At 32.2% G+C, this 15,095-nt stretch overlaps 1 protein-coding gene across 4 annotated transcripts in view; it reads right to left on the reverse strand.

The window, feature by feature from the left end:
• Nucleotides 1-2,742: 2,742 nt before the first annotated feature.
• The window catches only part of LOC129985138 (retinol dehydrogenase 13-like), a 77,688-nt gene continuing 65,335 nt past the window's right edge, over nt 2,743-15,095 (reverse strand). For all 4 annotated transcript variants that reach the window (XM_056095058.1, XM_056095056.1, XM_056095059.1 and 1 more), the window contains one exon: nt 2,743-2,935. In XM_056095058.1, coding sequence (XP_055951033.1) covers nt 2,836-2,935 — 100 coding nt within the window. In that variant the 3' untranslated portion in view covers nt 2,743-2,835. The remainder of the gene's footprint in view (nt 2,936-15,095) is intronic.

Below are 15,095 nucleotides of genomic sequence, written 5' to 3' on the forward strand. Positions count from 1 at the left end.
TTTATTTGCATTTTTCTCAGACATTCTGGGATTTTCTCCACATATAAATTATGTTTTCTTACTCGACAAAGCCTTAATTACTACTTTGAATCTTGTTTCATGTTTTGCAGTGGCATATTTTGCATCGGAAATTGCCCGAAAAGATCAGAAAATAAGAAAGTCAATTAAAAATATTTCTTTTCGGCTAAGTTTATCAGAGAAAGGCCTACGACTTGGGAAAATGTTACAAAGATTTTTAGCTTCGAAAGATCCTATAATGTTGAGTGCTTGGGGGACATTTAATTTCACAAGAGGCTTTTTATTATCGTCCCTGGGGGTGTTGACTTCTTACAATTTATTGCTTCTCCAATTGGATATGTATAACCAGAGGGAAAATTAATATAACTCGAGCACTACGTGTTTAAGAACTAACAACAGAAAAATAAATTTTTATTAGTACTTTAGGAAGTGTTACTGCAACAAAAGACTACTCAGTGTTTCTATAAATAATTTGAATATAATTTTCATCTACGAGAAAAACATACAGAAAATGGCTAGTTTTTGAAGACGATCAATCTTTTTGTGAAAAACTTGGGAGGATTCAAAGTATTTAACTCACAAATAATATTTTCAATCTAACATTTCATACCTATTTGCTCCATAACGTTGTAGCTTGATATAGCCTCGAATATTCGAGAAATCATGAAGTATAATTTAGCAATATACTAGGATGTTAATAACATTTTGAATTAAAAATATTAGATTTACTAACTCAAAGTACCTCATGATCTCCGGAATACAGAATTTGGCCACAACTTATGGAAATCAGAGTCTATAAAATTAAGGAATATTATAGAGTAATTATCTCGAATTTTTTAAAGAAAGATTCTGAATTTGTAGATTATTAATAACAATTTGAATTAAAATGCCAGCTATTAGACTACTATGACCAAATTTCTAACCAAACACTAACCGATTAACAGTTCGATGCTCGACTAATTGTACCACGAAAACTGTTGGTAAGGTTCCTTCATGCAATAATACTGAACATCGGGGATTTTTCGATGGGCATTTGAAATCTTTGAGAAACATCGTACTCACTACACTTGCAATTAGAATCTGCAGCCTTATATCAAATAACTCTTATTATTGCTACGAATTATTGCTTTGGAGCTTTACAGGAGAAGCTGTTTTTTCTGACATTTTCTACTGATAGTGCTATTCCAAAATAGAGATGCTATAGCATTATTTATCTGGTGACATTCTCAAGTTGATGAATGACCGAAAAAGTACTTTTGTTTATTGTTATTATTTTGATTGATTATGAAGAAAAATACAAGGAAAGGTAATTTGCACCAAAAAGTATATTTTAATGCATCGTATCTGATATTTACGATTTCAGCTCTACATTACCCTTCTTTAGAGTATTTTGTCACATAAAAATGAAGCTAAGCCTTTTTTGTACTTTTGTTATTAATATTAAATAAAATTAATTAAATTCTTCTACTACCTTCTGATATCATCTTTAAAATATCTCACGAATTCATAAGTGAATAAAATATTTTTGAAGGCCTCAAACTATATTTCTAAGTAATTACACGTCATAGAAAAAGGGAAATTGATAATCAATAAATAAAAATAAATTTCATTAAATATATTTATTTGTAAAAACTCAATGATGTTTTCTCAATCAAGATGATCTATTTAAAATTATTTTTTTCTAATAATCGTAAAAATTCATTTTAAAATTCCTACAAGTAAGTTGCATGCCTCCAAAACAAATGTAAGCCATTTTTTTTTAAGGTTAACCTTTTTTTCCCTTGTACCATCACCGTTTTTACCCCTTCTTTTGTGTTGTCACTTTTATTTTTTAAACGTTTCGAAACGTTGCAAAAAAACATTTTTTGCAGTCTTTCTTTAATATATTTCTTGATTCGTTTACTTAAGGTAATGTAAAGCTATTTTTTAATTCAAATTTGTTAATATAAGATGCCACTTACATGGAATTAAATTTACTTATATTAATTAATAATCTGATAATTAATTTTCAAAAATATTAAAATATTCTGTCATTGAGAAAATGCAACGCATATCGAAGGCATTAAGAAATGAATCACAAATATATCATAAAGCATAATCTTTACATGCATGGCGCCAGTCACATTAAGTAAACGCTAGAAATGTTTTAACTAAACATAAAATTTTATGTGTGAAATAAATGTCAGAATATTTTACTTTTTAATTATTTATTTTTTAAGTCTTGTGATTTATTTTGATAAACCTCATTGCCAAGTGCCGCGACTAGAAAGATATCGGAATTTAATTTGATAAATTAGTATCAAACAATTATATCCTGAAAAGATGAAAATAACATACTTTCATCCAAAATACAAAAATGGTCAAAATTTCAAACTTCTCTCACACTGAATAATATGATTGTGGTATTGTGAGTATTCATTCATTACGCATGTTATATGTGTTATTTACTTATCTGTGATATCCATTTCTTTTATTAAATTTTTTTAGCAAGCAACCTATTATAAGAGTCACCCAGTTCTATTATAAGAGTGTGTTTGTGACTTTATCGTAAAATTTGTTTATCATGATGTGTACAATCACATATTAAAATTTAATAGATTTCCATAGAAAATATTATAACATATGAATAATCAATTGATAAAAATATTTTTCATAACACTTGTAATATTATGCTGTCACTTTATAAAATTATTTTTAAAATTTTAAAAAGAAAAAGAATATATCTTTCAGCTTCATTGATTTTTTTTATTAAAAAACGTTTCTTTGGTGTAAACATATGAGTAAGATAATTCGTGGAGCTTTCAAAACTAAATTGTATCACAGTGCCTTGGCGATGAGGTATTCGCTGACGTCCCATAGTTGCCTCGCCAAACTGTCGTCTTGAGCTTTAGAGGAAGGGTTGATAACTGAGCAGTCACTGGAATTTGAAAAAGCAAAGCTATTAAGTCAGTTGTAATATAGTCTAAACTCATCAAAAATGCTATTTATTTCTTTGAACAATGGTATAGGTTTTGTAAAATTTTGTAAAAAAACAATACCAGAATTATTTAATATATTCAATAATTGATTCTCAGATAACAGTCTATGGTAAAACTATATTTTACAAAGAGCTAGAGATATAGTGGCGTAAATGGCTCCAAAGTATAAATGATATTGGTTAAAATGCTCAGGAAAAAAGAGCAGAAAATTTCTCAAATGGACACAGTTTTTTTATTATTATTATTATTCATTTATTTAGTATCTAAATGATGGGGAAGTGTAAATCGTGGTAGACCTTTTTTTACATAAATAAATGTGTTCATGAAAAAAGAGATTTACATTTTACAAATTCACGTTATTCTTATAAAATATCCATCCTTATTTCTGCCAACTACCTAAATTAAATATGCAACCCAAATTATTTATACACTATTCATTGATAGTTTTAGATAGTTATTGATACATTATACTTAACGTGATTGTGGTTATATGTTATCATTCACTTTATATTATTAAAAACCTCTGATCATGAACTGATGTATTCAAATCTACATAAAATTATATATTTAATATAATCATTATATCGCTTAATGCTCACCCTTCATTTTCAACTAGTGTTAATGTCTAACATTCGTGGAATAGCTTGAACGACTCGTAGGAAACATTTGGAAATCATTTTCCCCATGCGATAAGTCCCACTTTCTGGACTAGAATTATCTGTTTGATTTAAATAGAAAGCTACGCTGCAATTTGGGCAGCAGTCTGTTGGAAATTACAAAATATTATTAACTGCAATTAGGGATTGCAATACCGGTATACCGGGATACCGAATACCGGTATTTTGAGACATTTGTACAATTTTGTAATACCGGTATTCACAAGTTTAAATACCGGTTTTTCTGTATTTACTAGAAATTTTCAAAATCGTCTCCACTATATGTTCAGGTATCGCGAACATAACAAAATAGTACACGTTTTGGTTTTTATGTCTCCCTAAGGGCGAAATTAATTAGCTAATGAATGGCTTAATTAATTGCTTAAATCTGAATTAGCGAAACATGGATTATCCCTGAAAGAAAATATTGTATCCATACGACTGATGGAGCCACAATTATGAAAAAAGTTGGAAAGTTGATTGGTGCAAATCAGCAGTTGTGCTATGCACGTGGAATTCAATTAGGAGTAATAGATGTATTATACAAACAAATAAAGAACAGGAGAATCCAAATACTGTGGATATAGAAACTTCGGATTCCAGCTTAGAAAAGAGTAAGAGTGAGAGTGATATTGACAATGAAGATAATGACAATGTAATTGTTGAAGAAGATATTGCTAATGAGGATGAAATATTTACCTATCAAGAATTGCTTCCTATAATTTATAAAGTTCGAAAAATTGTTAAGATATTTAAACGTTCCCCTATAAAAAGGATATATTACTAAAATATATACTAACTGAAAATAAAACAGAATATATGTTAATATTAGATTCTAAAACACGTTGGAACAGTTTACTCCTAATGATGGAACGATTTTTGAAACTGAGAAATCCAATCCAAAAAGCAATAATCGACTTAAACCTGTAAATTAATTTTTCAGATAGTGAATTCGACTTAATATCCAGAACTATATCAGCTCTAATTCCAATAAAACTGACTATAGAGGCATTATGTCGGAGAGATTTTAATTTATTAACAGCTAATGCAACAATAAATTTCATGTTGCAGTCATGAAAGAACAGCACACATCACTATCTCAAGAATTATATATTACATTGAAAAATCGCACAGAAGAAAGGCACACCGAAATAAAAAAATGTCTTATGGTATTTACATAATTATATTGATTTTAAAAATGAAAATGAAAAAAAAAAGAAAGAAAGAAAGAAAGAAAATAACCAATTCATATCTGATTAAGTTTAGAGTAAATTTTCTTAAAATTTTTTACCCACAAACCTATCCACATTCAGAAGAATTCGGTTCAGTTATCGAAGATTATGACGATACTAATGTCGATAGTGAAAAGGAATTGTCTTTTGAACAAAAATTAGAATTAGCGATAAATAAAAAAATTTCAACAAACCAAAATACAATACAGAAATCAGCTATATCCAAAACCATCTGACGAGAAATCGATTTATTTGAAGATGAGGGATTTAGAGGTAAATACTTGGAAAAAGTATATCGCGCATTGCTAACAGTACCACCAACTAGCGTAGATGCCAAAAGATCGTTTTCGACAGATGATAATTTTTACACAAAATTACTTTTCAGGCTTAATGACAGTACCATTGATGCATTATGCGTTTTAAGATCACATTTCAAAAATTTGTAATAGTATCACAGACTGAATAGTGATATTTGCACTTTTTTGTGATTTAAATAAATAAGATGTTTCTATACTTTTTTGTGATTATATACTGTTATAATTTATAAATTACAAATTATTTTTCGTGATATTTACAGTCTCTAACAAAACTGGCAAATAAAACAAAGAAACACCTCTGTTTTCTTTCTTTTTCTAAAATTTCGAATACCGGTAGTGAAATTTTGGTCCGGTATTGCAATCCCTAAATATGATCAATGAGATTTAATAAAATATTAATATTATCTTAATATTTTATAATAAATAGAATATTGACAAATTTATTTATTTTGGCAACTAGAAAAAACAGAGTCGTTTAATTGATCCGTTGCGGGCTTTTCTCATCCTGTTCACCCTATGCTGTAAATTGGAAATATGTCATTGATTACAAAAGTGGAAGTGCAGCCGAAAGTTATAGGGTCTAGTCGAAAGATTCAGTGCCATTCGTGCAATTTATTTTTCATATCTAACATATTCTAATTTCATACATAATAATGTTTAGAGATTGGCATTATATCTGTAATTTATAACATGCTGGATTTAAAATTTTGCAAAACACTTTTCAAGACAGATTGTTAAAATTAAAGCAACCAGACATCACAGATAGTTAGCACTTGGACGTTAGATGCTCATTAAGAAAAGAATTTTCAAACTATTAATTCAATTTTTAATTAGAAATTAATCGAAGAGAACTTACAACAATGACATTAAAAATTATTCCATGTTATCCAAGTGCCATCTATTCAATTGCTGCTGATTTAAAACCAGAGAATAGAAGATCTAACCTCATCCAAAAGCAGTTATGTTCGCAGGCATAGTACACTATAAACTCATCTCGCTGACTTGCGCATTGAAAGATATAGAGAAATCAGTAGGAGTAGTCTCCCTGAAACGTTCTTGTATATCACTAGTAAAGTTCGTATTCCCTCCCCTCCATATAAAATCGAGGATGATGAGTAAAGTCTCAATTTATATCTCACTGCCAAGCAATAGTTAAGAAATAGAGATCTTCATCGAAAATTCGGCAGTTTCGCTTAATTTAGCGTGTTGGTGTGTATTTTGAAGATTTTTTATCCGCCAATTGAAACCGAAATTTCACACATAACTATAATTGAAGTCACAAGAACTTTGCTAATATCGCAAGCCATTGCACTTATGAATTATTGCGTTAGCATGCCTGCGTCAAACTGTTAACCATTTGACAGATTTGATTCAAACTTGATGTATCTACATTTTACATCTTTAAGTACCCAATTTTTTCTAATAAATGCTTTGCGTTTTTTGTTACGGAGACTTGAAGTCAAACAATTAGACAGTCGGTTTGTTGTTATCTGAATGTATTTCATTCTAAATTTGATAGATATACAAATCTGGTTTTAAATCACTATGCCGAATTTCATCCGCTTAGTTCAAAGCATTTTCCAAAGTCTTGTTCACAGATAGAATGCCTAAACGGAACTTAATAATCACCTTTTATTCATTCAAGGTAATATGTATGTACATCACATGACAGATATTTTAAAAGTGCTAGTTTTTAATTTGACATAATATAATGAACATAATTCGCTGGCACGAATGCTGCCGAGTTCCTAAGAGTGAATATGGCGTCCAATCATATAATAAATAATACCAAATATATGAAAAATATAGGAATTTATTACATTAAAGGCAAGTTCCTAATTACTTCAAGATACATATTGTACGGAGTAACTGAAAATCCTTTCCTATCTCTCAGCAGAAAATCGAAAAATGGAAATTCATTTTTTTTCTTTAACCTTTATATCCTAGTATACAAGAAATATAAATATATATGGTATCTACGGCGACAAAATAGTAATAGATCTGGACCTCGAGATGGGAGGGGGGGGAAGAGATGGATTTCCAACATGCAACTATTATCTAAATTGGGGCTAGCTAAATCCTTCTGTTCTAAATAATTGGAACCCATCAATGCTGAAAGGGATGTTAACCGACTTACCGTCCCCACGGTTCAAAATTACCCTAGCGTTGTTCAATAAGGATGTTAATATAACTGAACTATATGAAATCTTCTTGAGTGAATTTCCATATTAACATTTTATATACTTTACCATTGTAAACTATGGATTTGATTTCTCCATATAAATTTCTATAAGCATATTTCGGAATATTTTTTATTTAAAAAAAATTATCATAAATAGCATCTAGAAATCTAGCTCAAAGAATTAGAAATGTCTCACAGAATTAGAATGAATAACTATAGAGAAAAAGGAATTTAATCAAGCCTATGAAGCTTAAAATCATTAATATTTCTGCAATTATTTCCTAACTTCTTACACATATAGCTCAACGCAGATACTTTTCTCCCAACACATAAAACAAAATGGCGGAAGTATTGTTCCCGTAACATGAAATTTTATTATGTTTTTAAAGCTTTGGAGCTCAGAAAAAAACTATTTATAAATGATCTGATAAATATTCAACCTTTCAAAATTAATGTGGGAAGCGCTGACAGATCCCGTATCCTGTATGGCGCCATGCTGGCCATGTTGCGTCACGTCATTAATCATGTGATGCTTTCCCGCCATTATTGGCAGACGAGAGTTGGGCAGTGCGACTGCAAGACGTGCAGCTCACGCTCATGTATCTTTTATGTTCTATGTAGTAATGTTTTGTCCTTTGTACTTTAATCTTAATAAATATATTTCACATATTAATGCTGGTCGTTGCCTTTTCCCACATTTTGGGGGGCTCGGCCTTTCTCGTGAATACCCCTAGTAAATCCCGCCAAATTGTTGAAAAAGCTGTGGACGTTAGTACAATTTAAGACGTTAAATTGATGCTAAAAATTTTGATAAGAGTGGATTTTTGCCGTGGATATTTTACTGGACTGGTGAATGGACGTTAGTGCACGTTTTGATGGATATGATTCAAGTGAAAACGTTAAAGGTTCAATTACTCCGTGTTCTTGTGCAACTGTGCTGACATATACTGGCTGCTTTTAAAAAAAGGAACTTTTAAGAGTGAATAATTCGACCCAACCAGGTAGGCGCAATTTTTTCCCAAGTTTGTAATTTATAATACGTTACTTTATTCCATTCTCCCTTTAAATTTTAATCCCGAGTGAATGTGCATTAGTTCTGTTTTAATTCATTACAATGTCTTTAAAACTAGGCGATATTCAATTAATCGCTAACTCCCTTAAATATGCAAAAACTAATTCAGTAAAATTGCTTAACTCTGTGTTAGGTTACAGTAATTTTGACCATTATTCTCGAAAAAGAATGAGAAATTTTGAAAGATTTGAAAATTTAGAGGTAGAAAAACATAAACAAGAATTGCTGAAGATTTTTTCTTTATCTGACTTTATCTCCGTTTCTAATTTATTACACTTAGAAGTAACTGAGACCGACAAAGATGCTTTGTGTGAAAATATTTTTAAAGCCCTAACAAATTTAAATGAATTTCAGAACTCTCTAGATATTAGTTTTTTATCGGAAACAGAAGAAAAACCTTTGTCTCCTCAAAAGGTTTCTCAAACCGAAACTTCATCTAGTAATAACCGCTCTATGAGTAATACGGGTAATAATTCTTCCTTCCCCATCCCCGTAACTTCAGACGAAACATTAATAAATAACAGTCAGGCATTAATTACTGGCGCCAAAAGGGAATCACTCGAAAATGAACACTCGAATAAACAAACGATGAATGAAATAAACCTTCAGTTTTGTTATTTATTACGCGATCTCTGTGGTAGTTAGTTGTAGAAACTTCACAGGAAATGATTCCTATTCGATTAAAAGTTTTTTTTGTGATGTTGAAGAGAATTTTTCGCTTTTTCCTTCTTTAAGCGAACAACAAAAATTAATCTTTGCAAAGAGGTTAGTTTCCGGTACTGCTAAATCTTTTTTATTCTCCCAAAGAAATCTAAATTCCTATCAAGCTTTTAAAAGTGCATTAATTAATGAATTTTCCGATAAAGTAACTTCTATTGAAATACATAAACAACTAGAAAGACGTAAAATGCGCTCGAATGAAACTTTTATGCAATATTTTATTGCTATGCGTGAAATTGCGAATCAGTCTGAAACCCTTATTGATGAATGTTCTGTTATTCAATACACAATAAATGGGATACAGGGTTCCCCTTCTGATAAAATTATTCTTTACGGTGCAAAATGTTATTCTGAGTTTAAAGAAAAATTACGAATTTTCGAAACTATCGTAAGTGCAATGAACGCAAATAATTCAAAGATGTCGTATTCTAGATATGCTAATGACGGCCAAAGACGTGATACAATACATAAAATCCCTGTCCAACAAAGAGAATCAAAATCGAATCTTAGTAATCCGACTAACAGTAAGACGCGTTGTTTTAACTGTAACGATTTTGGACATATCTCAAAGTCTTGCCCTAATTGTAATCGTGGTCCTAAATGTCTTTCTTGTAATCTTTTCGTACATAAATCTTCCGATTGTCATCGTATTACTCGGAATGACAGTTCTACCCCACGTGATAATGTCAACACTTTACATTTATTGCATTCTCCATCAAATATGCATAAAGAGGTTGTTATTCTTAATAATACACTTTCCGGATTAGTCAATACTGGTAGTTTTTCGACACTTCTGAAACATTCTGCATGGATTAAACTAGGATCGCCGCCGTTGACGAATAACAAGATAACACTAACTGGATTCGGTTTTTCCCAAACTAAAATAATAGGTTCCTTTGAATCTGAAATTATTATTGACAAACAAAGTTTTCCTGTTTTTATTTCTGTGGTACCTAATAATTGTACTACTTATGACCTAATAATAGGTTGCAACGTAATAAATCAGGCAAATTTGATAATTAAACCTGACGGTGTTGTATTTTCCAAAATTTCTAAATCTGATGATCCTGTTGAAACTGACAGTTTTATAATGGCTATTTCTGCCGAAACTCCCACGTTTGATATAGGTCCGAATATTTCTAAACAAACTCGCAATGAGGTTGAACAGATTTTGTTAGCCTATAAACCTAACAAAACTAAAACCACGAACATCGCACTTGATATAACGCTTACTGACGATGAGCCAATTTTCCACACTCCTCGACGTTTACCCTTTGCCGAACGTGATATAGTAAATGCGCAGATAGACGAGTGGTTAAAAAATGGAATTATAGAACCATGTTCTTCACCCTATGCTAGTCAAGTTGTCGTAGTTCGTAAGAAAGATGGAAAACATAGAGTCTGTATAGATTATAGAAAATTAAATCGTAAATTAGTTAAAGACCATTATCCACTACCATCAATTGATGGCATTTTAGATCGTCTTCAAAATGCTAAAATTTTCAGTACTCTCGATTTGCGTAACGGATTTTTTCATGTGCCGGTAAAAGAAAAAAGTCGTTGTTACACCAGTTTCGTCACAAATACAGGTCAATTTCAATTCCGTTATATGCCATTCGGTTTAAGTTCATGTCCTCCTGTCTTTATGCGATACATAAATGCCGTTTTTCGTGATCTTATTGCAAAAGGCATTGTCCTCCCGTATATGGATGACATCGTCATTCCCGCAAATAATGAATCTGAGGCTCTCGAACGCCTTAACACTGTTTTAAAAGTAGCTCGCGATTATGGACTAGATATAAACTTTAAAAAATGTCAATTTTTGTATAGTCAGATTGAATTTTTGGGTCACGTAGTAGAACACGGCAAATTGCTCCCTTCACCCTCCAAAACTAAAGCCGTTCTTAATTATCCTGAGTTAAAAAATGCAAAAGACGTACAACGTTTTCTAGGTCTTACGGGATACTTTAGAAAATTTATTCCCTCATACTCTACTATAGCAAAACCACTTAGTGATCTTCTTCGTAAGGACAGCCCCTTTCTATTTCAAGCTCAGCAAAAAACTGCGTTTTTACGCTTAAAACAGTTACTTTCTGATAAACCCGTTTTAACTATTTTTAATCAAGGCAGTCCCATTGAAATTCATACAGACGCGTCAATTGATGGTTTGGGGGCAGTCCTACTACAAAAATCCAAAGATGATAACAAATTCCATCCAGTGTATTATATGTCCAAGAAAACGTCTGACAGCGAAAGAAAATACACCAGCTATGAACTGGAGGTACTCGCCATTGTAGAAGCTCTTAAAAAATTCCGAATTTACATCCTCGGATCACACTTTAAAATTATCACTGACTGTAATGCATTCGTCGAAACGTTAAATAAAAAAGAAATGAATTCCCGCATTTCGCGATGGGCATTATACCTTCAGGATTTTGACTACGAAATAGAGCATCGAACCGGTCCAAAGATGACTCATGTCGACGCTCTTAGCCGAAGCCCATGCTGCATGATCATTCAAGACTGTGTCAATCTTCAAATTTTCAAAGCTCAACAGACAGATGAGCATATTACAGCTATAAAAGCATTACTTCAAAATGCACCTTACGAGAACTACATAGTCAAGAACAACATTTTATATAAGAACTTAGACGGAATCGATTTATTTGTCGTACCTGATGATATGCAGGCAAACATTATTAAATCCTGTCATGAACGAGACCATTTTGCAGTAAAACGCACGCAGGAAATGTTAAACAAAGAATTCTTTATTCCGAACTTGAAAGAGAAAATTGAACGATGCATACGCAACTGTGTAACATGCATTCTAAATAACAGAAAACGTGGCAAATTAGATGGCACTTTGCATCCACTTGACAAAGACGATGCTCCCTTTCATACATACCATATTGATCATTTGGGTCCTCTTCCCAGCACTTCTAAGAAATATAAGCATATTCTACCAATCATCGATTCCTTTACGAAGTTTGTGTGGCTTTACCCGACCAAGTCCACCGACACCGCTGAAGTTCTCAATAAGCTCGAATGCCAAAGATCAGTTTTCGGTAATCCTTCAAGGATTATTACGGACAGAGGTACCGCTTTCACATCTACGTCATTCAAAGAATATTGTGAACATCAGCATATCACCCATATTGCTATTACAGCTGGACTTCCTAGATCAAACGGTCAGGTAGAAAGATTTAATTCTACTATCATATCTGTACTCTCCAAGCTATCCATAGAAAACCCTGAGAAATGGTATAGCCATGTTGCTTCCGTTCAGCAAATTATTAATTCTACATTTCAACGAAGTATCAATTCTACTCCATTCGAAATTCTGTTTGGAACTAAAATGAAATCTGAGCATGATATAAAAATCCTCGAAATCGTCAACGAAGAGATCCAGTCTGCATTTCTCCAACAGCGTGATGAGCTCCGTAAAGATGCAAAACAACAAATCCTCAAAATCCAAGAAGAAAATCGCCGTACCTACAATCTGCGTAGGAAACATGCTCAAAAATTTCAATTGAATGATCTCGCCGCAATCAAGCGCACTCAATTTGGCCCTGGTCTGAAATTGAAACAAAAATTTCTCGGACCATATAAAGTGATCAAAATTAAAGCAAACGACACATACGATGTTGAAAAGTGTGATTTCTTCGATGGACCATCAAAAACTTCAACTTGTGCAGAATATATGAAACCATGGTCCAGCAATATAGAACATATCACTTGAATTGTGTTTCAAAAGAAAACACTGAACATTACTTAAAGAAAAAGAGAACTATCTTCCTTCCTTTTGTGTGTGTATATTTGGAAGATATAGACTTTGATTTTTATTCTATTTATTTTGTGTTATTGTATTTCTATATGCTGAACACTAATATTATTTTTATTTTCAGTTAGTTATTCGATATTTCCAGTGCACGCTATTGTATTGCTATATACTTATGCTGTCACGGATGGTATGACTATTTTATTTGTTTTATCATGTGAATGTTTCAATTTTACATATTATTATTTTCCTGTATTTGCTGTTTGTTTTATATATTTACTTCATTGTACTGTATGCCATAAGGCGAGGTCGCCTATCCTGTCATGATGGCCGATGTGGGAAGCGCTGACAGATCTCGTATCCTGTATGGCGCCATGTTGGCCATGTTGCGTCACGTCATTAATCATGTGATGCTTTCCCGCCATTATTGGCAGACGAGAGTTGGGCAGTGCGACTGCAAGACGTGCAGCTCACGCTCATGTATCTTTTATGTTCTATGTAGTAATGTTTTGTCCTTTGTACTTTAATCTTAATAAATATATTTCACATATTAATGCTGGTCGTTGCCTTTTCCCACATTAAGATGTTCCTTTTTGGTTAAAATTAACTCCCCCTTTCTTTTTTCTGCCATTTCCCGCCTACCTCCTATCCATCCCTAATTTTCTTTGTTCATAGTCAGAAAAAAAAAATCTTATTGTCCCATTTCAAACGTTTTATTGAAATATAATTTTTATATTTTGCTTGCATTTTCATTAAGCTATATTAAATTTACCTCCCATACAAAGTCATATTTTTATAATACTTACATTAAGTAATTCTACAAAAATTTAAAAATTCTTTTTGATATTAATTTTTTCCTTTCTCCCTCCCCTTACATCCCTAATTTGTATTATTGACAGTCTTACATTTGTTGGCTTGATAATAATTATTGATCATATTTTAGTTGTTTATTTCAACAGTCACTTTTGCTATTGTCAACAACAATATAACAGTTTAAATGTTTAACAAAGTTATAGATTCTAAACAATCTCATGGAATAAACAATGGATTCCAGTTCTGTTGTTTTCTGCTAAAATTCATTCACTGTTTTGCAACCAAACGTTGTGCGACTGTTTTTGCTGAGTTATAATGCTTAGTGCGCTTTTCGAGAACTTCAATGAGGCTTCGGCCATCATTGTGTTTCTCGTCTTAATGACGATTTGGGAAATACTAGAATATTTCCTTACCCCCAATTTGCCATCTATTGGGGATGTAGATTCAAATCCAGTTTTGGATCTTGATACAGATGTATCATCTGACCCGCCTGTACCCCGAGTTGCTGTAGTGCGCTCGTTTGTCGTTTATAAGATCTGCCGAGCTCTGGAGCTACCTCTTGAATTGGCTCCAATTCAAGTCCAAAAGGCTGAGACTCCGATCGTAAAATCTGTCATGGTTTACGAAATGTGCTGTGCGTTAAAGTTGCCAGCACTACTGGCTCCTATTGGAGTGCCAGTTGTGGAGTCATTTGCAGTTTACCAACTTTGCATGGCCTTGGACTTGCCGGCTGAATACCGGCAGCGGCAGAATGCAGTTTAAGATCAGAACTGTAGTATCGATGCTGTCTTAAAATCAGGACTGTCATCGGATGTTGAAGGGAGGGTTGGCGGGCGGGGAACGAGAGTAGCACACCTCCACGTGGTGTTCCCTGGGCAACGGGGCAGTTCATTGGAACTGCAACGGCTAAGATGCTACTCAAATTTGAAAACATAAATAAAGAATTTATTGAAACATAAATAAAGAATTTATTGAAACATAAATAAAGAATTTATTGAAACATAAATAAAGAATTTATTATGTTTCTTTATTTATTATGTCAGACTAAATAATAAATAAAGAATTTATTATTTAGTCTGACAAAGTTTACACTCTTATTTTTATTATTATATTTGTCATTAGTCATTTCATTACTATTATCTTGTTTGGTGTAAAATTTCATATATAGTTGGCACACCATTATATTGTCAACAGATGCCAAGATTCCAATTAACATTAGTTAGTGTAGCTATTGAAATTTAGTGCCGATTTATTGAAAGAAGGCTTACTGTTCCTTGGTATGAAATCTGAGGACCAATCCTTTTTGCTTAAAAACATTATATTTGACAA

Source organism: Argiope bruennichi, chromosome 9 (assembly GCF_947563725.1).
Source record: "Argiope bruennichi chromosome 9, qqArgBrue1.1, whole genome shotgun sequence".
NCBI classification, from domain to species: domain Eukaryota; kingdom Metazoa; phylum Arthropoda; class Arachnida; order Araneae; family Araneidae; genus Argiope; species Argiope bruennichi.